Source organism: Tursiops truncatus, chromosome 13 (genome assembly GCF_011762595.2).
Source record: "Tursiops truncatus isolate mTurTru1 chromosome 13, mTurTru1.mat.Y, whole genome shotgun sequence".
Taxonomy (NCBI): Eukaryota; Metazoa; Chordata; class Mammalia; order Artiodactyla; family Delphinidae; genus Tursiops; species Tursiops truncatus.
The window spans coordinates 26,879,465-26,901,409 of record NC_047046.1 but is presented as its reverse complement, the minus strand read 5'-3'; the positions used below and the strand labels follow the sequence as shown (position 1 = coordinate 26,901,409).

At 64.2% G+C, this 21,945-nt stretch overlaps 1 protein-coding gene and 1 long non-coding RNA gene across 10 annotated transcripts in view; one reads left to right on the top strand and one right to left on the bottom strand.

Moving 5' to 3' along the window:
* Positions 1–21,403, top strand: part of ARVCF (ARVCF delta catenin family member) — a 36,097-nt gene extending 14,694 nt beyond the window's left edge. The window contains exons 1-18 of one of the 7 annotated variants that reach the window (XM_073790434.1): positions 2,148–2,357; positions 10,611–10,769; positions 10,878–11,398; positions 12,340–12,839; positions 13,394–13,577; positions 14,367–14,484; positions 14,832–15,003; positions 15,501–15,518; positions 16,532–16,603; positions 17,862–17,989; positions 18,195–18,345; positions 18,442–18,640; positions 18,756–18,867; positions 18,968–19,058; positions 19,274–19,327; positions 19,686–19,771; positions 20,243–20,362; positions 20,726–21,403. In XM_073790434.1, coding sequence (XP_073646535.1) covers positions 2,148–2,357; positions 10,611–10,769; positions 10,878–11,398; positions 12,340–12,839; positions 13,394–13,577; positions 14,367–14,484; positions 14,832–15,003; positions 15,501–15,518; positions 16,532–16,603; positions 17,862–17,989; positions 18,195–18,345; positions 18,442–18,640; positions 18,756–18,867; positions 18,968–19,058; positions 19,274–19,327; positions 19,686–19,771; positions 20,243–20,350 — 2,883 coding nt within the window. In that variant the 3' untranslated portion in view covers positions 20,351–20,362; positions 20,726–21,403. Of the gene's footprint in view, positions 1–2,147; positions 2,358–5,609; positions 5,748–10,610; positions 10,770–10,877; positions 11,399–12,339; positions 12,840–13,393; positions 13,578–14,366; positions 14,485–14,831; positions 15,004–15,500; positions 15,519–16,531; positions 16,604–17,861; positions 17,990–18,194; positions 18,346–18,441; positions 18,641–18,755; positions 18,868–18,967; positions 19,059–19,273; positions 19,328–19,685; positions 19,772–20,242; positions 20,363–20,725 lie in introns of those variants that run through there. The other 6 variants (XM_033837470.2, XM_073790436.1, XM_033837468.2 and 3 more) reach the window with 6 other exon arrangements.
* Positions 2,350–20,731, bottom strand: LOC117307676 (uncharacterized). 3 transcript variants are annotated; one of them, XR_012325287.1, is made up of 6 exons: positions 20,360–20,731; positions 19,873–19,947; positions 18,739–19,376; positions 14,256–18,062; positions 3,962–13,341; positions 2,350–3,106 (listed from the first exon to the last, which is right to left on the bottom strand). It is a non-coding gene; the product is annotated as an uncharacterized lncRNA (long non-coding RNA). The 3 variants fall into 3 exon arrangements; XR_012325286.1 differs by having other exon boundaries at positions 19,873–20,731; XR_012325285.1 differs by having other exon boundaries at positions 18,739–19,947.
* Positions 21,404–21,945: the final 542 nt, after the last annotated feature.

Sequence of the window (21,945 nt, the reverse complement as noted above, 5' to 3'; positions counted from 1 at the left end):
GGCGCTGGTCACAGTGGTGCCCCAGCGGGTTTGGGGGCCCCTTCCCAGGAGTGTTTCTCAGCCTCACCCTTGCTCACCCATTCATCCACCCAACTACCCGTCCACTCATTCCTCCTGCCCGCCTCCCATTCTCCCCCCACCCTGCTGCCTCCGTACCCACCCACCCTCCCATGCAGCCCCCTCCTGGCAGCCTCCATACGTCCCCTCACTGTTCATCTGTATCCCTTTCCACCCGGTCTCCTGCCCTTCTATCCCTCCATCCACCCAACATCCACCCACCTGGGGCCACTCCTGGGGTGCCTAGGCCTGGACACGTGCCCCAGGACAGGCTGCCTGTGTCTGCATGGCACATGTGTCCCTGTCCTCTTCCTAAATCCACCCCATGGGTGACGGGCAAGCGTGGTGAGGAGCGGCCTCCACCGAGGACTCAGGAAGCTGGTGGCTTGGTCTGGGCAGGGGCGGGAGGGGCCTGCCCAGCAGGCAGTGTGGGGCCCTCGCAGGGGAACAGAGGCTGGGAAGGCATTGGCCAGAGAGGAGAGTGAGGGTCATTGAGGTCCCGCACATGGCACTTCCCTGGCGGCCCCCAGGCCTCCCGGGACAGCAGAGGAAGCAAGTCTGGAGCCGACCTCTACCCAGAATCAGCTGGGTAAAGCATCTTTGAAGTCTCATGGTCCATCTTAAAAATTCATGCATATTTTGCCTTCCATGTTAGCACGTGGGTCTGCAGCCAGCCCACCACCGCCATGCTGACCACCACCTCTCCCAGCAGGAATTCAGTTCGTTGCTGTTTCATTTGTGTGACAGGTGCTGGGGAAGTGGAGCCCAGCCCTGGACCCACGCTGGTCTCTTCCCTCGATGGGCCTTGATTTCCCCAGCTGTTGCAGGTGCTGAGGGAGTCTCTGTGCTGTCCTTTCACCTTGAAGTGCACCCGCACCCCTGGCCCAGCTGGCACTGGTATGGCCAAGCCCTGCGCTGACCCTTCCTTTCCAGGGCTCTGTCCTTGCAGCCGGTTCCCCGGGGGCCCATGAGCAGCAGAGCTGACCCTTCAGGGGTACTGCCAGCCATGCCCAGGCCCCATGTTGGTATGGCCTTGGCGGGCTGGCCTGGGTCAGGCTTTGTGCTGCACATGGAGCCCCCGCGTGGCCTGCGCCCCACCCGCTGCCGTGCCAAGAGCCTGGGTCTGAGCACACATACTTCTGCTGCTCTTTGCCCACAAAAAGCAAACATGCTGGTCAGCCAGGGAGCAACTGGTAAGGAAAAGCGCTGGCTCTGGCTCGTCTTTGCAGCTGCCAAGCTCCCACTGCCCCCACCCGCTCCCCGGGGGCCCACAGGGGCAGCGCTGGGCTGGGGCCCGGGCAGGCCTGACTCTCTCCAGACGCTGGGCCTCAGGCGCCCAGGCCCCTGCCCTCAGCCTCCTTCGGGGTCAGGCGTCAGGCACATGGGCCACTTCTGGACACGGAATCTCAGCCAGGCTGTATGCATGGGGTAGACACCGCCCTTGCTCCCAGCGTGGCTGGGAGTGAAGGTGGGACCACTGGTCTGCAGGCCCGCGTCATCCCCGCACCTGCCTAGGTGGCCAGGCACCCAGTGGCTGCGGAGCAACTTCTCACTCCCTGCCAACTAGTGTGCCAGCTCTGCCGTGCGAGCTGTGTGGCTACAGACAGGTCCCCCACCCTCTCTGGGCCCCAGCGCCCACCTCAGTGAGATGGGCCTGTGCTGGTGCCATGAGGGTGGGGTGAACTGGCATGTGCTTTGGACAGCAGAGGGCCTGGGAGGTCTGAGAGCTGGTCACACCAGCTCTTTCTTTCCTTCCCTTCCCTCCCCTTCCCTTCCCTCCCCAGCAGGCTCTGGGACACCCATGGTCCGAGGTTCTGCTGGGCCTGGCAGGAAGCAGGGAGCCCGGGTCAGAGCCCCACACACCACAGGGAGGGAGCCGGCTGCTTCCGGCCAGCCTTGGATTAATGGCTTTTAATTTAGAATTTAATCAATGTGGCTTCTCTCCAGAGAGCTGGATGCTGTGGTCTGGGAGTGAGTCATGTGATCTGTGAGTGGGGTGGGCAGGGGGCCCACGACGGCCTCTCCATTCCCCCGCCCTGGCCCCACCCTGACTCGCTCTGCTTTGCCTGCAGTCAGCCAGCATCCTGGTCATGGAGGACTGCAACGTGCACTCGGCTGCCAGCATCCTGGCCTCAGTGAAGGAGCAGGAGGCCCGCTTCGAGCGGCTGACACGGGCATTGGAGCAGGAACGGCGCCATGTTGCCCTGCAGCTGGAGCGTGCCCAGCAGCCTGGCATGGGCAGCAGTGGCGTGGGCAGTGGGCAGCCCTTGTCGATGGCCTGGCAACAGCTTGTCCTGCAGGTAACAGCCCAGGGACTCAGGAAGGGTGAAAATGGCCAAGTGGGGAAAAAATCAAGGGGCCTATAGGTGGACCACAAGCCAGCATGCAGTGGCTTATTGCACGACCTGGGGCCTCTGGGGAGGGAAAGAAAGTGGGATTCCAACCCCCTTGGGTATGCAGGGCATCATGTGACAAATGGGCAGAACACAGCCCAACCCTCAGAACAGCACTTTCCACTTGTGTGAGCCCTCAGGGCCCGGACAGCTGGGCAGGGTCTGTTCTGGGCGGCTCAGCAGTCAGCCTGGTGACACTGAGGGTTTTGCTTCCATGGAGTCTCTCTGCCTTCGTTGCCTGCATCAGTCAGTGGGTCAGCCCTGGGGGAGGCTTGAGCAGGGCTGAGGCTCTGCCTGCAGCCCAGCAGGTGACTGGCCATTGCCCCTGCTCAGCCCCAGGAGGTGTAGAGCCCAGTCTGCTCTTGGCCAGGCCCTGAGAACTCTGAAGTTGGGATGTACAGTGAGGTCAGGAGGCCTCGTGGGGTCCTCCCGACACGAGCTGTGCCCCAGTACCGAACCTTCAGATGGGGCAATAGCGCCTGGCTCCTGGGGTGCTGGTGGGGGAGGAGGGAGTTTGCTGTGATTGTTGCAGTTCCTGTGATTGACTGAGATGCAGGGCAGGGCACGGGCAGAGCTCCAGGGAGCCGGACGGGCTGCTGGCTGTGGGGCCCCGGCACATATGTGCTGGCGGCTTGGGGCGGCCTGGACCTCTGTGGCTGGAGAGAAAAGGAGGGGGTTACGGGTCTTGGTGGAGACTGGCCCAGTGCGCTAGCTTCATCTAGCCTGGGCGTTTGGGGCTCAGAAGCAGTGGTCTGTGTCAAGCTGGCGGACCTGGCCAGTAACTGCCCCCAAGCCTTGATGTCCTCATCTACCAGTGGGTGATCCATACGCACGGCCCAGCATGGTCCACAGTCAGAGCTGAAGGCGCATCTTCAGTGGGCCCATACACACTGGGTAGCTGTCTTTCCAAGCCAGCTGGTGCTGACGTGGCCGCACAGCCAGTTCATGGGAGGCTGGAACTGAGGCCAGGTGGGGCTACGTATGAGGGCCACCCCTGTGGCCCCCTGGACCCCAGGCACTCCAAAGGGTGAGGCCTGCACCCCCAAATTTGGGGAGCAGAACAGCCCGCTGAGCCACACAGGGACAGTGGCAGCCCATGACCCCAAGGCCACTCTTTAGGCTCCAGGCCCTCTTTCCAGCCCTCCCAGGCCGGAAAGGGCTCTGGCTTCCAGCCCAGAGGGTGCTGCTGAGGGTCAACGCCCCTGTGGGAAGACATTCCCATAGCCTGGAGCTGCCCTGGCCTCCTGAGGGCTGCAGCCTGAAGATCAGGCCACCACCCTCCTCGCCCACTACCCCTCCCCACCCAAGGCCCTCCAAGACCTGCCCTTGGTTTTCTCTCTTGGGAGGAGATGGTTTCTCAGGCTGAGATCAGAGAGAGTGTGTTCCCAGGGCTGTGGCTGGACTAGCGGGGCTGATGGGGAGGCAGCCACATCCAGCGGGCCAGGCCTGGCAGCCTCCATGCCAAACCTGCTTCCCAGACCCATCTCAGCAGGAGGTGCCTAGTGACCCACCTGTGAGCCACGGCTGCCTGGACCTGGTCCTCGGTGTCAGAGCCTGGATCTGTGCAGCTTGGAGGCTGGTGGCAAGGCAGGTAGCTGGGGCTGGGGAGTCGAGAGTCTCGGGGTGCTGCTCCACAGTGCTGGCTGCCTGCCCTTCATCCTCTAGCAGAAAGGGTCGCCTCCTCCAGACACCTGGAGCAGGCTGGCTGGAGCAGGACTGACCCTCAAGCAATGTGTGTGTGTGTGTGGAGGCAGGGGACACCTTTAGGGACCTGGCCAACTTTGGGCTGGGCCAAGAGGGGGATGAGGCTAGGGCAGTAACAGATGGTGAAATTTGGGAGAAGACAGAAATGACTCACATGTAAGCATCCAGGCCAAGTTCTCTCAGGGCAGCGGTACAGTCTTCTGCTCCTGCCCCAGGTAGCTCCACGGACGGAAGTTACAGGGGGTCCAGTGGTAAGGACAACTCAAGGGAAACTGAGACTCAGAGGAACATGCAGTGGACACCCAGAGTGCTTGAGCATGCTGGTTGCATGGCCTATGTGCATGGAGTGTCCTAGAAGAGGAGTGGGGTCTGGGGAGAAGCAGGTGGGAAGCAGAAAGCCAAGGCTAAGGCCCCCTCTCTTGCCCAGCCTGCTGAACCTTTGTGGGCCGGCCCAGCTCTGTTCAATCCAGAGCATAAGTCTCTTGTTCTTGGTGTGAGAGCCGTTGGCTTGCGTTTGCGGGGTATGACCCGAGAGGGCCCCAGCCCAGACCCTTCCCTGTGTCTACGCTTCCCTTTGGCCAAGCCAGACCCCCAGGGTGGCTGCACCTCCATGCCAGGCTGCTGGGGGTGGGGAGTGCACCATAGTAGGAGAAGCCCTGATTAACCGTCCCCTCTAGCTACCAGTTCCCAATAGGTCAAAGACATGGAAGGGAGAGGATCTGAGGCCAGCTGGGCCCCACAAGCTTTCGCCCAGGGTCACCCAAGAGTTGTGCTCCCTCCCCTCCCTTTGATCTGCTCTGACACCTCTCAGAGGATGGGGGACCCCTGGGCCTCTGTGACTTGATGGGGAGAACGCAAGAGAAAGTGGGTCAGTGCAGGCCCGGGTTGAGCTCTGTGGGGACGCTTACTGGGGAGGTGCTGGAGGGTTGGCAAGAGCCTGGAGCCAGATCTAGGAAACCTGAGCGACATCGCCGTCAATACTCTTATAGGCCACCATTTCACAGCTAGGGGAAACTGAGTCGCAGCCGGGATGGGCAGCTTGTGCCAGGAGGGTGGTCTTGCAGGATGCCTTAGCCACACTGGCCCCTGCATTGCCAGAACTGTTTCCTCAACTGCAGGGGTTGGGCTGTGGGCTCTTTTACTGGGGGTAAACCGAGGCCTGGGAAGGAGGACTCGGCGGGAAAATGCTACCTCCGCGGTACGGGGGTGGGGAAGCCCTGACTGACCTGATCGCAGGGGCAGAGGGCGACCCCGGCCCAAGGCTGCAGGCAAGACCCGCTCCGCGCCGGTCGGGGCGGGGCTTTGCCCCGCCCAATTGGCCTCCCGCCGCCCCGCCCCTCCCGGGTGAGACCCCAGCTGATTGGCTGCTATCCACCCCGCCCCAGCTTGGCCCCTCCCGATTGGCTGCTCGCCTCACCGTCCCGCCCCTCCCGATTGGCCGCTGGTCGCGCCTAGCCAGGTCGGCCCCGCGGGGAGCGAGTCCGCCTAACCGGAGCTGAGCGGCCGAGGCACCGCAGCTGAACCCAGTCCAGCCGCCGCCACCGCCGGCTCGCGTCCCCCGCGCCCGGCCCGATGCCGGCCGAACTCAGACAGGTTGGAGGGAACTTGGTCCCGGGCGGGGGCACTGTCCCAGGGGCCGGTGGCGGAGGGCGGGGCGCCGGCCCTCCGGGAGGACCCGCTTTTGTTCGTGGAGCCGCCGGCCGGAGGTGGCTATTGTCTGCGCCCCCGGGCCGGGGCCGGGCGGGGCGGCGAAGTGAGCGCGCCACCGGGGGTGCGGGGAGCGGGTGGAGGGGTGGGAGCGGGCGCACCCGGGCCAGCGCCCGGGACAGGTGCCTGGGACGGGGTGGTGGGCAGGGCCTTCCCGAGCAGACCCTCTGCGCAGGTGGGAGGCCGAATCTGGAGAGGGCGGCGCGACTAGGCCTCCCCCAAATTCACAGGGCCCCGGCTCTGGGGGCCGCGCAGGAGCTTCGGAGCTTTAATGCAAGCCGGGTCTGCCGCGGCAGCGCACGTGGGGAGAGGGCTGGGGGACTGCCCTGCCCACGTGCGGAGGCGGAGGGGGGCTTCCTCCCAGCACCAGCATGGGGGAAGGCTCGCGGGCAGCCTGCACTCTTGCTCAGAGGGGCGGGGTCCCCTAACAGGCGGGGAAACTGAGGCAGAGTGGAGGAGCAAGAGGTAGGTCTCCTACACACCGGCTCACCTGGACAGCTAGGTGCTTGCCTGCCCCAGAGATGGAGAGGCCAGTTCAGGGGAGCTGGGGGAATGTGGGGCCACTGTGTGCCTGATGGGTGTGGGCTGGGCTTGGGAAAGCTAGGGTGGGTGATGGCCTACCTTGCCGTCGCCCACAAGCTTGCTCCCCCAGTCTGCTGGGCACCTACTGCCCCTTGGCCTCTTGGCCATTCATCCTGGGCCTGCGCCCTTGCAGGTGGACTGCTGCTGTGGAGCGGGGAGCTCCCGGTCAGCCAGGGCTGGGTTCGCCACTGTGGGCACCAAGGGAGAGGACGTCTGTAATGGCCAAGGACTTGCTCCCTGGTGGGAGATGCTTGCCTGGCTTGGCCTGGACTTCATCCAGGATGGCCACTCTGGATGGGGGGCTGGTATTCCTCCACCCCTCGGTTCATTCATCCAGCAGCAGCCGTCTCGTGCTCTCTGAGAGCCTCGACAGGGGGTTGTGGGAGCCAGGGGTGGGATCCCACCTTAATCTATCCCTTGCGTGTGCTGGTGGGGCTGTGGACAGGGTGGGACAACCACCCCACATCTTGTTCTTCGTGATCCAGACCATGGGTGCTCATCTCTCAAGGGCAGACATTGCAGGTGGATCCGTGCCTCTGGGACCCCAGTCCAGCTCCCCACCAGTGGTGACTTGGCTTGTTTCCTCTGTCCCCTCCTTCCGCCATTCCCACATGCGCCCCCAGAGGCTGCTGTGGGCTTTTGCCCAGGGGTGGCCCCTCTGTGTCTTGTCCCATGTCTCAGTTTTCTGAGCCTCACACACCTTAGAGCTGGTCACAAAGTCAGGACTGGCACTATCCCACCTGTCCTGTGGCCTGGACACCCCGGGTCCTTCTTGTTTTCATACAAGAAAGCTGAGCCCAGGTGTGTGACAGGGCCAGAGCCCTCCAGCTCTGGGCCTCTGGAGACCCTCTTGAGAGCAGTGGTTGGGTCCACCTTTCTGGGATACTGGTCACTCCCGCCCCTGCTTGGAGTCCTGGGCTCGGCCCCTCCCACAAGTTCACAGGAGCTCATGGGAAACTCCAGAAGTGTACAGCAGCCCCTTGCTGGTCCAGACCCAGGGCCCCTGGACCAAGTGGACCATGGATGGGAGGACCATGGGACAGATTTGGGCCCTGGGGAGAGCTGATGGGAGGCTGGACAGTCATCCCAGCGAGAGAGGCAAGGATGGTGCCAGGGCAGAGGGAGGGTAAGGCAGTTGACAGGACTTGGCGGAATTTGGGGTGTGGGGGAGGCTGCAGGTGTTGTTCATGTCTAGGGTATGAGGGAAATCTGGGACTGCAGGGCTGGGGGTTCCTGAGGTGGGCCAGCCTGGGTAGGTGGCCATGGGACATGGGGCCCTAGAGCAGGGCCTTGAGGCCAGACGAGGATCCAGGCAGCCTGGTCAGCAACCTCTGTTGAGAGCTGACTGTGTCCTGGTCAGTCAGTCTGTGACCCCATGTTCTCACCCCAAAGACATTTCAGAGGCCCAAGGCAGGGGTCGACCTTGGGCTCCTTCTACCCTAGGCCTTGGATCCCCCACCTGCCGGCTCTGAGACTCCCATGGTAGATGCTGCATAGGTGGTTGAGGAAGTCTGGACACGCAGGTAGAAGGCAGGAGGGGATGTCGGTGCTGGGTGCTGTCGGGAGAGCCTGTGAACTGACGTGCCTGGGCCGGGGAGCTGGGATGGGTGTTCGTGCACATGTGTGTCCAGGTCCCTTTCTGCATGTGTGTGCCCAGGCGTGTGTAACGGGGGCCGGGCCTCCCTGTGATCGCCGGCTGACTCACGCTCCCGCCTCCCTGCCCACCGGGGTGAAGTCATCACCATTTTTAGCTCCCTGAGGTCATTTGCCAGTCAGGGCTCTTGGGGCCTTGGGATCCCGCTGCCGGGCTGCCCGGGCTGGGTGTTGGTAGCTGATGCTGCAGGGTTGCCAGGCCTTGTTGGGCCCCTGGCTCTCCTGGACCCCCATCCCCTCTTCCCCCCAATTCTGCATTGTGTCTGCAGGCTGGAGTGAGAAGCAGCAGCCAGGCCCCCCTGGCACTGAGGTCCAAGATGTGCACCCCCTGTGCCACCCTCTAGCAGCCCAAGCCTGGCCAGGGGGTAGTGGCTCTTCTCGGAGAGGGTTAAATGTATGCAAATGTATGCATACCTACTATGGGGTTCGTACTCCTGGCAGTGTCCTGGACAACCTGGTCTCCTCCTGTCAGTCCTGCTCCCTGCACTCCCTGTTCCCTGTGCTTTGTAGCCATGGGGCCTTGCTGCTCCCCCGCTTCCCCGGCTGAGCAGAGAGCTCACTGCCAGCCACACTTTTGCTCCCACAGTTGCCAAGTGCAGATGGGGCGGCCGAGGCCCCAGCAGGGGCATGCTGTCCCTGAACCTATGCTCCAGAACCGCCCCAGCTCCCCAGTGCCCTCAGAGAAGAGCCAGGCCACCCTGCCCAGCCGCATACCAGCGTGTCCCCACCCCAGGCCTCAGTTTACTTCTCTTTCCCAAGGAACAGCATCCTTCCTTCCTGGCCAGGTCCCCGACAGGCATACTACTTGCATTCTAGGACTGAGAAGGCGGCAGCCAAGGCTGTCGCCCCAGAGGGGTGACATGTGACTGAAAGCCCTTCCCTGTGGATGCCTGAAATCCCCCGTTAGCAGTTTGTGCAGTTCTGGGTAGTCCTTTCTCCTCTGTCAGGCCTCAGTTTCTCTTTTTCATAAAATCACATATTGTCCTCCGAAGCCCTGCTTCTGGGGGAGGGGGCACATTCTGTGACCTCTTCCTCTGTCACCAGAGCCTGAGGGATGCTCCCAGCAGGTTGGTGCAGGCTTCTGGGACCCCTGAAGAGGCTGCAGGGGCCCAGAACCTTAGCACTGTGTGTATTTGGGGGGACATGCATTCCTTTAGGACAGGACCCCAACCTGGGGAGACTTCACACCCGAGGCCCTCGGGAGGTAGGCCCCGAGGGCAGCCCTGGGCACCTTGCCTTGCATGCTCCTGGGCCCGGGGACGGGAGCAGAGCAGGGCTCTGGTGCCAGGCAGATGCAGGTTGAGCTGCTGGCCTTTCCTGGGCCTCAGCTCCCTGTCTGTGCAGGCTTCAGGGGCCTGGGGCCCAGGCGGGGACCCATCCCACAAGGCACGGGCCTGGGCCCTGGAGCAGGACCTGTCCTCCTGCTGACCCGGCCCTGGCTGCCCGGGAATGTGCTCCCCCGTGCCCGCCCACTGCAGCTTGGGTTTCAGCTCCTACCCGTCCTGGCCAGACGCTGATCCTGGGATGTTGGCATGGTGGGGGGGGACCCAGGTGGTCAGAGGCCTGGGGTCCCCATGCCACTCAGCATAGCAGGGGTCCAGCCCAGCTGTGCTGTGGGCTGGCCTGTCCTCTCTGAGCCTCAGTTTCCCCACTGGTGAATCTGGCCAGTAGGCCTGTGGGCTTTAGAAGAGCCTCTCTCCAGCACCATCTTGCCTGTGGGGATGTTGGCAAGGGGGGCTGAGAGCTGAGGGCCAAGGCTGGGGAGACCCGGGGGTGTGTGGGGGAGGGGACACCAGGGTTCCCATCAAGGATCAGCTGGGCCCACATTGGCCTGAATCCACCCTCTCTGGGCTCTCTGATATGACACCCAGGGCCTCAGTGAGGGGTACCAGCCACTGGCCCGAGTGAGGTAGGGCCAGGCCCTGCCCACTCAGCACCCCAAGAGTATCTGGGCCGGAAGGGGCAAGGGTATTTTGGTGTTCTGAGTGCGCAGGGCATTCTGGGAGTTGGGTATTTCTGTCCTGCGAGGGTGTCTAGCTGGCCTTGGGGATGGTGGGAGCCTCGGTGTGGCCACAGGGAGTCGGTGAACAATGCTGAAATTGCCACCCCCTGCACCCAAGGTTTCTGGGGTGGGCAGGGAGGAGGCACAGGAAAGAGCCATCCTTTAGGGAGGGCACAGGCAGGGGTGATGAGTGACGTCAGGAGAGCGTCCTGTGGGTGCTTGGGCCTCCAGGAGCTGTGGCAGCTGGGCTTACAGCTCAGACAGGGCTGCCCAAGACTGCGCCGCTGGGCCCAGGGCCTTATCCACTAGATCAGCCCGAGGAGGACCTGGGGTGGGGACCAGCCCCTCAGCTTTCAGAGGCAAGAATGTGCTGCTGTCCTCACCAGCCGGGGCTGAGACAGGCCCTGGGGCAGGGGAAGAAGGCCCTCCTGGCGTCCAGGCCAGCACGAGCTTCCTTGCCCCAGGGCTGCTGAGCACGGGGTCCTCCCACCAACACCTGCCCCCTTGCCCAGGAGCAGAGCCCGGGCAGCCAGGCCTCTTTGGCCATGATGCCGGAGGCGCCTGAGGTGCTGGAGGAGACAGTGACGGTGGAGGAGGACCCTGGCACCCCCACCTCCCATGTGTCCATCGTCACATCGGAAGATGGCACCACTCGTCGCACTGAGACCAAGGTACACCTCGCCCTGGCCTCCTGCAGGCCACCCATTATTCAGGTGGAGGGCTGAGGCCACCCTGGCCTTTCAGGCTGCCAGCCCACAGGCTGCCCCCTCACCCACCAGGTCACCAAGACAGTCAAGACGGTGACCACTCGAACAGTGCGCCAGGTGCCCGTGGGCCCTGATGGCCTCCCCCTGCTGGACGGTGGCCACCCACTGGGCCCCTTCACCGATGGCCCCCTGGACCGACACTTCCTGCTGCGCGGGGGTGGCCCGGCGGCCACTCTCTCCCGCACCTGCCTTGGCAGCGGAGGCGGCTTTCCTGACGAGCCCCGCGACGTCCCCAGCTATGGCAGCCTGTCCCGCGGGCTGGGTGTGCGGCCTCCGCGCGGAGGCCCCCTGGGCCCAGGCCCTGGTGATGGCTGCTTCACGCTGCCCAGCCGCCGGGAGGCCTTCCCCGCGGGCCCTGAGCCTGGGCCACCAGCCGGCCGCTCCCAGCCCGAGCGGTTCCAGGCAGAGCCGTATGGCTTGGAGGACGACACTCGCAGCCTGGCTGCTGAGGACGAGGGGGGCCCGGAGCTGGAGGCTGACTGTGGCACAGCTGCACGGAGGAGGCCAGACTGTGGGCGGGGCCTGCGCACCAGGTGAGCCCCCATGCGCTGTCACTGCCTCCGGGAAGCCTTCCTTCCACTCCTTGCAGAGTACCACACGGGTAGTCTCGCTGCAGTGCTGTGTTAATAACGCACACGTTAGTTTGAATTGGCCTTGGCTCTTCTCAGGGACAGCAGCAAGGGCGGGCTCTGGGCTGTGGGATTGCACTGGGCATCCTCCCTGTGGGTCTGGAGCAAGAGAATCTGGTGACGCGCCCATGCCTGCTGCCCCTGCTCCAGCCAGATGGCCCGGAAGACACAAGCCCAAGGGACCCAGGGCATTTTTCTGAGCTTGGGCCCCAGCCCCTTCCCCATCACAGGAGCACCCAGAACCCAGGCCCTCGGTCCTTCCCTTCCCTCTGCAGCCTTTGGTTCTGTCTCCCCTGCCCTCAGCTTCTCTGTCTGTCAGGTGGGAACATGACCACTGCCTGGGTCTGGATTACGCTTTGTGGCCACAGGCGAGACACTCGCCCACCCCCAGCCCCAATCCCTCACCTAGGAAGTGGGTTTGACATCTTGTGCCCTGGAGAACTGGTGGCCTGAGGCCCCTCAGATGGTCCTACCAGGCTGGCTATGTGCAAGGGGTGCACTAGCCAGACATGGCCTCATGGGGAGGTGGGACCCCAGTCACAGACAGATGTTTCGTAGACACACATTTAGCTGGGAGTCAGGGAAACTGCCTGGTGATGGGAGTGAGTGAGCTCCCATCTGGGAGGGATACAAGTTCTGATGACATTGGCTGGGGTTTGGCTCTGTCACTGGCTGTGAGTTAGTTCTTGCTGGGTCGGGTATGATCCTCAGCACCGACGATGCTCTAGGCTCAGCCCTGCCCCATGGGTTCATGGTCCCCCGGAGAATGTGTGATGGGGCCGCTTGGGGGCAAGGCCAGCCAGCAGCCGCGAGAAGACGGTCATGCACCGTGCTCACCTGCACAGGGCCTACGAGGACGTGGCGGACGATGGCGGTGAGCTGATGGAGGAGCGGCCCCCCTTCCCAGCCACGACGGCGCCCCTGGCCCAGCCGGAACATGGCAGCCTGGGCAGCCTGGACCGGGCAGTGCGGCGCTCACCCTCGGTGGACAGTGCCCGCAAGGAGCCGCGCTGGCGGGACCCCGAGCTGCCCGAGGTGCTGGCCATGCTGCGGCACCCCGTGGACCCCGTGAAGGCCAACGCGGCCGCCTACCTGCAGCACCTGTGCTTTGAGAACGAGGGTGTCAAGCGCCGCGTGCGGCAGCTGCGGGGGCTGCCGCTGCTTGTGGCCCTGCTGGACCACCCGCGGGCAGAGGTGCGGCGCCGGGCCTGTGGGGCACTGCGGAACCTCTCGTATGGCAGGGATGCTGACAATAAGGCCGCCATCCGGGACTGCGGCGGTGTGCCTGCCCTGGTGCGCCTGCTGCGGGCTGCCCGGGACAGCGAGGTCCGCGAGCTCGTCACAGGTGAGGCGCCCGGCCGTCTGCGTCGCGGTTCAGTCGGGAGTCAGGCTTAGGCACTGTGTCAGGTCTCTACCGCTGGACTTGGCCGCCACAGGTGGGGCTGGCACTGGCCCCCTCCCCGCCAGCTCCCATGTCCCCACCATGACTACTCTGGGTCCTGCCTCTCTGGCCCCCCCAGCAGGGCAGTGGTGGGGACCATGGCTGGTCAGGGTCATGTGATGATCCCCTCTTGGCGTGGCCCCAGGAGCATAGTCCCACCTGCCTGGGTGGCTGGGAAGGGGTGGGGAAAAGAAGGCACATGCCAGCTCCAGGCTCCCTGCCAGCCCCTCCTATGTGTCCTGGCCTCTAGGGGGCTCCTTCCCTGCCCCGGGGAGCCCCCTCTCGGTGTGGCGTGTGCATCTCACCCACACCAGAGCAGCACCCAGGGCCTCTTGTGGCTTTTGTCACTCCTGTCTTCCGGCGTGAGCTGGGGCCCGAAGAGGGCGGGGTGGGTCCTGAGCTGGTCCTGTGGGGACAGTGCCTGTGGTCAGCACTGGCGGGTCGATGGCACCCTGCAGGCACACTCTGGAACCTGTCGTCCTACGAACCCCTGAAGATGGTCATCATTGACCACGGCCTGCAGACGCTGACCCATGAGGTCATTGTGCCACACTCGGGCTGGGAGCCAGAGCCCAACGAAGACTCCAAGCCACGGGATGCTGAGTGGACGACTGTCTTCAAGAACACATCAGGCTGCTTGAGGTGTGCGTGGGGCCTTGCTCAGGTGCCCCTCGAAGCCTCCCAGGGCTGTTCCCACCCAAGGAGGCAGGAGCCAAGCACCAGAGCCTGCATGCACACCTGGGGACAGCTGTCCTAGGAATAGCCACGTCCCTGTGTCCCAGATAACATGGAAGACAGCTAGCCACCCAGGCCTCGGCGTCAGAGCCAGGTCACAGTTTCTGCCCGAGTCCCGAGAATGTGCCTGATGGGGCTGTACTCACCCCCACAGGCAGCCTCTGGATGTCTGCCACCCTCCCATGTACCCCTGCTCCATCCCTGCCCAGCTTCGACCCATCCCTGTGACACCCAGGGAAGGGGAGCTAGGATCCTCCTCTCCAGTCTGTCTCAGAGGCCTCATCCCACCTCTTTGTGACCCCTGCCCTCCCCCCACCACCCTTGGAGGCCCTGCAGAGACCCCACAGGCAGTCCTGCGTCCCCTCGGTCCTGCCTGTCCATCAGGATATGCCCCCATGGCCCTCTGGGGTCCTTAGCACAGGGTGGAGCCCTGAACTGCACAGATTCAGGCGTCTGGATCCACTTCTGTCCCTTTGCAGTTCAGCTGGGAGTCAGGGGACCCCCCACCCCACACAGATGCCAGGCCAGTGCCCCCTCCTGGGGTCTCAGCAGTCAGGCCATTGCTTCTTCACCTTCACTGCTAACCTCTTGTCATCTGCTAGCAGCCCTAACGGCATGGCACAGAGCACGTTCTGCAGATAAGATGAGACCCCGGAGCTGGAGCTGGGGTCACAGGGCTTGCTCTTGGCCACACAGGAATGTGAGCTCAGATGGTGCAGAGGCCCGGCGGCGACTCCGTGAATGTGAGGGGCTGGTGGACGCACTCCTGCACGCCCTGCAGTCAGCCGTGGGCAGGAAGGACACAGACAACAAGGTAGGCAGGGAGGCCCTGGCAGGCCCCAGGCAGGGTCAGTATCGCAGCCTCCCATGAAGGGTCGGGGAACGGAGCAGGAGCCCTGGACTATCCAGGCGGCACAGGGGACGGGTGTGTGGTGCAGGGCAGCAGGTGTGCCCTGAAGCCCTGGACCAGGTCCCGCGTGTGGTAGGTGCTCCCCCCTCCTTCCTCAGCCCCTCCCTGGGTTTCGCCCGAGTGGGCCCCTAACCCAGGCCTCCCCATCCTACACCCGGTCCCTTCTGCACTCACGAGCTGTGGCACCTTCCCTGGGGGAGCGGTCAGTGTCCCGTGCCCCCCAGCGGTACCCTAGCCCCCTCTCCCTGCAGTCAGTGGAGAACTGCGTGTGCATCGTGCGGAACCTCTCCTACCACGTGCACAAGGAGGTGCCGGGGGCTGACAGGTACCAGGAGGCCGAGCCCAGGCCCCCGGGCAGTGCCATGGGTGCCCAGCGCCGGAGGAGGGAGGACGCCGGCTGCTTTGGTGGCAAGAAGGCCAAAGGTGTGTGGGTGGGACTGGGGTACTGCTCTAGGACCCCCGACCCTGCCAAGCCGAAGGCCCTCCACACCCACCAGGGACACATTCAGGGAGCCAAGGAGGGTGCCCAGGACCACCTGTGCAGTGGTTCCCCCTGGTGCCCGGACCCAGGCCCTCAGCTCCAGGAAGGGCTTGGGGGCCCAAGTTTGGAAGTGCCGAGGACAGCGCCGCCTCCTGGCATTGGCAGGACACCCGAGGACCCTGGGGAGCCCAGGGGGCAGCACCCCACCTGCCTCACGCCGTCCCTACCTCGGGTGCAGCTGCCAGGGGTCTGTACACTGCCTTCACCTGCCCCACTGCGTTGGCCTTTTCTGATCCCCGTCCCACTTGTGGGCACTCAGCCCCCAAAAGTAATCGGGGTGAGAGTCCCCGTCCCTCTGCCCTACATTTCCTGGGAGGGAATCGGGGTGCTGCCCGCTCAGCCTCCTCTCCTCTCTCCTGTGCTTCCTCCGGCCGCCCAGAAGAGTGGTTCCATGAAGGTAAGTCCCTGTTTGTCCTGCCGTGCAGGCCTGGCGGGTGCAGTGGGCACCAGGGACCCCTCCCCGCCCCCATTGCTCAGGCAGCCATCTCCATGACAACTGCAGGACCTTTCATCCTTGGGAAGTCCTGATCCCAGTTCCTTCTCTAGGCAGCCATCTCCATGGCAACTGTGTGGACATGACAACTGCAGGAATGTCAGCCTGGGGCTGGTTGGGAGGCCGAGGGGCTGTCCCTCTGTAACCTCAGAGCCGAGGGTGGATAGGGCCTGGGCATGTCCATTCCCAGGGGCACTGGGGAGCAGAGTCTGCCCCCCTGATGGGATGGGCCAGGTGTGGCTCAGATGGAGGGACCATGCAAATGCCCCAGGAGGCTGGGTAGGGCAGGCCCCTGATTGTCTGAACTCAGCTCTGCCTTCCAGGAAGGGGAAGGTTCCTCATCTGAGCGGGAGGGCAGCCGGGAGGTGGTGAGCTGGCTCTCACGGAGGTGTGCAGGCCGAGGCTGACGGGTGTTAGGTGGGGCTGCTGCAGGGGTCTGCGAGTGGGGGGTCTCCTGGCCAGCAGAGCCCAGGGCTGGGTCCTGGCCCCAGACAGGGGCCAGTTTCCCCATGAGTGGGATTCTTGGCTCCAGCCCCGCCTCACTGTGCAGCCAGGCAAGTCCTGTCCCTGCCAGCCCTTGGCTTCCCTGTCTGCACCTCCCTGCCCCAGCCTGGGCTCCTGGGCCCCTCAGTTCACACACATGGTGGGCCCAAGGAGCCCATCGGGAGGATCTGCAGTGCAGCTCCCAGCACCCGATGGAGGATGAGTCCTGGCAGCTCAGGCAGGGCTCGGACCTCCCTAGGCCTAACTGCCACCACTGCCCTTTGGGCAGAGCTGCCTGCCTGACTCAGAGCAGTGCTCTGTTCCCAGGCCGCTTGGTGCCCAGTCTTGGATGTGGGGGTGCTGTCCCCGCCCCTCCTGACACATACTTGCACCCTGCAGGGTCCACCTCACCTCCCACTGCCCTTCTGTTCCAGGGAAGAGGGATGGTGAGATGGACCGGAACTTTGACACTCTGGACCTACCCAAGCGGACTGAGGCTGCCAAAGGTGAGCAGTGGGAGGTGGAATCCAGGCCGAGGCCTGTCCAGGAGTTAAGCTTTGTACCACCAAGCGGCTGAAGGGCCTTGGGGATCTCGTGGGGAAACTGAGGCCTACAGGTGTGGGGTTCCTCGGAGGACTGTGCAGTCCCTGGGCACCTGCTCAGGGCTCAGAATCAGGGTCTGTGCCACAGGTCATTTCAGGCAGGGTGTGGGCGCAGAGGCAGGGAGGAGCCAGGCACTTGCCAGGTCACATAGCACATGAGAGGCTGGCAGGGACTGGAGTGAGGGCTAGCTGGGCAGGGCCTCCTGTGCCAGCCGAGGAGCCGGGGTTCACTCCTAGGGATTTTGGAGCCCCGAGGTGCAGTCAGATCCAGTTGGGAGGCTGGGCAAGATCACCCAGGTCACGTGGGGGAGCGGTTCAAGCTTCTCGCTCCCTGTGTCCATCGGAGCCCCACTCTGTGTGGCACTTCTCTGTGCACTGGGAATCCAGCCTGGGCGAGAGAGGTCTGCCCTGCAAGCCCAGATGCCCAAGAGCAGGGTGCAGCAGCGCAGCCGTGGGAGGTCTGGGGGGAAGCATCACAGGCAGAGGGACCAGCCCATGCAAATGCCCTGCAGGGGCAAGTGCTTGGAGCATTTGGGGGACAGGAGGCTGGAGTGGAGGGAGTATGGGACATGAGAACTGGAGAAGGAGTGATGACACGTGGGGCGTGCGGGGGAGGGGAGGAAATGTCCAGGGACACAGAAGCCTAAATCTGGGGGCAGACTTGGAAGGCTGCTCCGCCCTCCTCTCTGGAGCACTGTGGGGTGGCTCTGCTGCCAGGCTGGAGCCTCAATTGATGAGGGACGAGGAGTGGTTGAGTGGCTCTGACAGGGAGGGTGGGCCTTATATATGGGTGGGGGGGCTGTTGCTAGGGAGTCTGAGTCCTGTTGCTAGGGGAGCAGCTGTGGTTACTGCCTCCCTCCCCACCCCAGGCCTCCCGGAAGCTCCAGCATCAGGCAGGTCCCATTTCTTTGGCAGTGGAGTCAAGGAAGAATGACCTCGCCTAAACCCACTGCTACCTCAGAGCTTGGGTTGATTGCCTTGTGAAGTGGGAAGGCTTTTTACTCTTCGGTGGCTAAGGGGTGAACATGTTGCTGCTAAACATTCCTGATGATGCCACAGCCATCCTGGGCCACAGCTCGCCCTTCCCTGGGAGGGCTGAGGAGGGGGTAGGGGGTGATGGGGCGGCCTGGGTGACTGTGGGCTGCGGGTGCTCCGTGCGCAGGCTTCGAGCTGCTGTACCAGCCCGAGGTAGTGCGTCTCTACCTGTCCCTCCTGACGGAGAGTCGGAACTTCAACACTCTGGAGGCCGCAGCCGGTGCCCTGCAGAACCTCAGTGCCGGCAACTGGGTGGTGAGAGGCCAAGCCTGGCAGGGAGGAGGCCGAGGGAATCCCAGGAGCATTCCCGGTGGAGATGCTGGGGGAGCTGCTGGGGGAGGGCTTTGTCAGGCGGGGGAGAAGAACAGTCCAGCCGGAGGAGCGGTCAGGGCTCAGGTAGGCGAGCGTCTGGTGTGTGCGGCGCGGCCAGCACTGAGCACACCTCGCACCCCCGCCGCAGTGGGCCACGTACATCCGCGCCACAGTGCGCAAGGAGCGCGGGCTGCCGGTGCTGGTGGAGCTGCTGCAGTCGGAGACCGACAAGGTGGTGCGCGCCGTCGCCATCGCCCTGCGCAACCTCTCGCTGGACCGGCGCAACAAGGACCTCATCGGTGAGGGCGGGGACGGGGGTCTGGGGCCCGGGCCACCCGCTCCTCGCGGCCCCCCTCCTGCCGGCACCGGAGTGTCCTTACAGCCCCTGCCTGCAGGGAGCTACGCCATGGCCGAGCTCGTGCGAAATGTGCGCAGCGCGCAGGCACCTGCGCGGCCCGGGGCCTGTCTGGAGGAGGACACAGTGGTGGCCGTGCTCAACACCATCCACGAGATCGTGTCTGACAGCCTGGACAACGCGCGCTCGCTGCTGCAGGCCCGCGGCGTGCCTGCGCTGGTGGCACTTGGCGCCTCCAGGTGGGTGGGTGGGGCTTAGGTGGGCAGGAGGTGCCCCCAGGTGGGCGGGGCGGGGCCTAGGTGGGGCCAGAGCAGGGCCGTCTTGGCCAGACACTGACCCCAGCCCGGACCGCAGCCAATCGGTGCGCGAGGCGAAGGCCGCATCCCACGTGCTGCAGACGGTGTGGAGTTACAAGGAGCTGCGTGGTGCTCTGCAGAGGGACGGCTGGACCAAGGCGCGCTTCCAGGTTCGGCCCACCCGGCCCTTCTCTCTCACTTCGCCCAGGCTGGGTACCCCGTGGGAGCACCCCGACCCACCCCGTCTGTTATGTGCCCTCCTCCCCCTAGTCGGGTTCTGCTAATGCCAAGGGCCCCAAGGCACCACCGAGTCCCGGAGGCTTGGACGATAGCACACTGCCGCTGGTGGACAAGAGCCTGGGTGAGTATGAGGCAGGGGTCCATCCTGAGGTTCAGGAGTGTCCTTCCACCCTGCTGAGGGGTAGAGGGAGGCCGACCTTCCTCCAGGAAGATGGCCCCCTCCCTTCCCCTCCCCAATCCTCTCCACCCGTGGTGTTCACCTTGGCACCAGGCTGAGGCCAGCCCTGGTCCCCTGCCACCGCTGCAACCAGCCAGCCACCCGCTCGTACCTTGCAGACGGTGAGAAGCCAGGCAGCCGGGACATGATCCCCATGGAGGCACTTGGCCCAGGTGAGGGCAGGTGCAGGTACAGGCTGCTTATAGTCTGTGTGGGGAGGACCTTCCGAGGAGGTGTGGTTGGAAAAAAGATTTGGTTTAGGGGTGCTCAGGGGTGAGGGTTGGGGCAGCCAGGGAGGGGTCACTGCCCAGCCAGGGTGTCCTGTCTGGCAGCTGAGGGGGCAGCTGGAGGGTTCTGAGTTGCTGGTGGGGAACAGGGGAGAGGCTGCAAGGTCCACCGCACGGGAGGGGCCGTGAGAAGGCCTGGCTCAGAGCGGGCTAGGTGGGGGCCCTCTCCAGATGCATCCTGGGCTGAGAGGGAGATCCATGCCTGGTGCCTGCCTCAGAGTCCTCTCCTGCCTCCATCCCACAGATGGATACTCCGCCGTTGACCGGAGGGAGTGCAGGGCTCGAGGCAGTGACCCTGCAGGGGAGGCCTCTGAGAAGGAATCGTTGAAAGTGAGTGGCTGTGGGCAGGTGTCCAGGGAGGTGGTGTGTCCGGGGGTCACCTGGAGAGGGGCCCAGGCAAGGTTTGGTCTGGGGCCTGGGGTGGGGCTCACCTGCAGGGTAGTTGGGCTAGGAGACCCGTTCGGGGTGTGGCCCTTCTGCCTCGGGAACCTCACGTCAGAGCCAGCCTGTGGGTGCAGGTGGTTAAAAACTCGCACCCACTGGGAGGGAGGGGGCCCGGGACAGAGGGCGCATCTGCACCCTCCTTTGCATGGTCTTGCCTCCAGGGCAGCCCCTGCCATCTGCTCTGTGCCAACCCTGCCTCTCCGAGCCCCGCTGGTTCAGCTCCCCCGGCCCTCAGGCCTCTCCTCGCGTGCACCCCGGCTCTCACCCTGCCCTGCTGACCAGCCCAGACCCAACTCGCCAGCTCGGACTAACCTGCTCTGTTCTGCCTCTAACGCCCTCCTGCCCACCGCCCTGCAGCCCGACCCCGGCAGGAAGGTTCCTCCTCCCGGGCCCAGCAGACCCGCAGTCAGGCTGGTGGACGCCGTGGGGGACGCTAAGCCTCAGCCTGTTGACTCCTGGGTCTAGCTTGCATGCCTGGTACGTTCTTGTTCTCATCTGGTGTTCGTCCTCTGGGTGGGGCCTTCTCTCCATCCCGTCTGCCTGCCTGCCTGCTCCACTCTCCGCACGCTCCCCGCAGGGCCACCTCGAGCTCAGCAGGCCTGAAGGCCCAGCGGAGGGATGCCCAGGCTGGGGGCTGAGGGAGGGGCCCCCTGGCCTGCAGCCTGGCTCAGGCCCTGTGCCATCAGGGCCTGGAGGTCACGGGGTGAGAACAGGGGTGGTCCACACCTTCCAATGCCCCTAGCACAGGGCCCCCCGAGGACCACCCGAGGCTGCCGCCTTCACCCACGCGTCCATCGCCCTGCTACCAGGCCTGCTCAGCCTTCCCCTCTTCCTCCTCAGGGCCTGGGCCCAGCCGTTTGCTCTTAGGGTCGGATCTCGGAAGAAGGGACCTCGGGGAAAGGACCTCCAGGCGGCCTGCGCAGACCCCGCCGTGGAGCTGGGAGCCCCTGGTGGCGGGGGTAGGCAGCTCCTCTTTCCCTGGAGCTGTGGGTTCTGGACACGCCTGCCCTCCCGCCCTCGCTCCCCCCTTCTAACTCCCAGGCGAGTTAGTTTACTGATATGGTGCTGTGTGCCAGTGGGAGCCCGGTGGGGCCCAGGGCCGGGCACCTGGCTTTGCTTTGGGGCTGGCGGGGCCCCTGAGGAGCTGGGTGGGGGTGGGCCCCTGGGGCCCCGCAGCCAGGCAGGGAGGGGGCTCAGTGAAGGGAGTCTGAACCCAAGGGTGGAGGGGCTTCCCTGGGCCCTGAGTGGGGGGCGACCCACAGAGAGGCTTTGGAGGGCCCCGCCCACCCCCGGATGCCTGGAGCGCCTTCCCTGCTCGGCTCTGGCCCCTGAGTAGCGCCTCTGGGACTGACCTTTGGCAGCAGCAGTGGGGGACTGCTGTTCAGTGCCTGCTGTTTGTGACTTAAAAACAAGAAAAACACTAATGAAAACAATTAAAAACAAAACCAAAATAAGACTATGGGTAAACATCTAAATTTTTGTAAGAAAAATTAAAAATTAAAAAAAACAACAAAGGAACCTCTTGTCTTCCGAGGCTCAGCTCTCTCCGTGAGCTGCTCCCATCGTTTGCTGGGTGTCGGAGGTGGCCCTCGGTGTGTGTCTGCTGTGTCCAGCAGGGTTTCAGCTCCGAGTCCCCAGGGTTGTTTTCCCACATGCGTCCCCTTTCTACACACAAAGAGGAGTGGGCTTGATCCTGGGTGGTTAGCTGGGTCCTGAGGCCTGGGGTGGAGTCCTGGCCAGTGGCTGGTCTTGGGCACAGGTGGGCCTCAACCAGGAGGGGTGATCCTGGGGTCTAGGACCCCACCCTCTGCTGGGGCCCAAGGGAGCCTCCGAGGTGGCCAGAGGTCCAACCACTTGGGGGCCTTGGGGCTGGAGCACCAGGTCAGAGCTGGGGGCACCTGTGGATTTAGGTGGATGCAAACCAACTCTGCTTCATCCCTTGCCAGCTGGGCACATGCAGAAGTGCTGCAGCTGGTCTGAGTCTACTCTCTCTTCCCCAAACAAGGCCGAGTGGGACTGGGGACGGTGCTTCCCCTCAGAGCCACACACGGGCCCCAAAA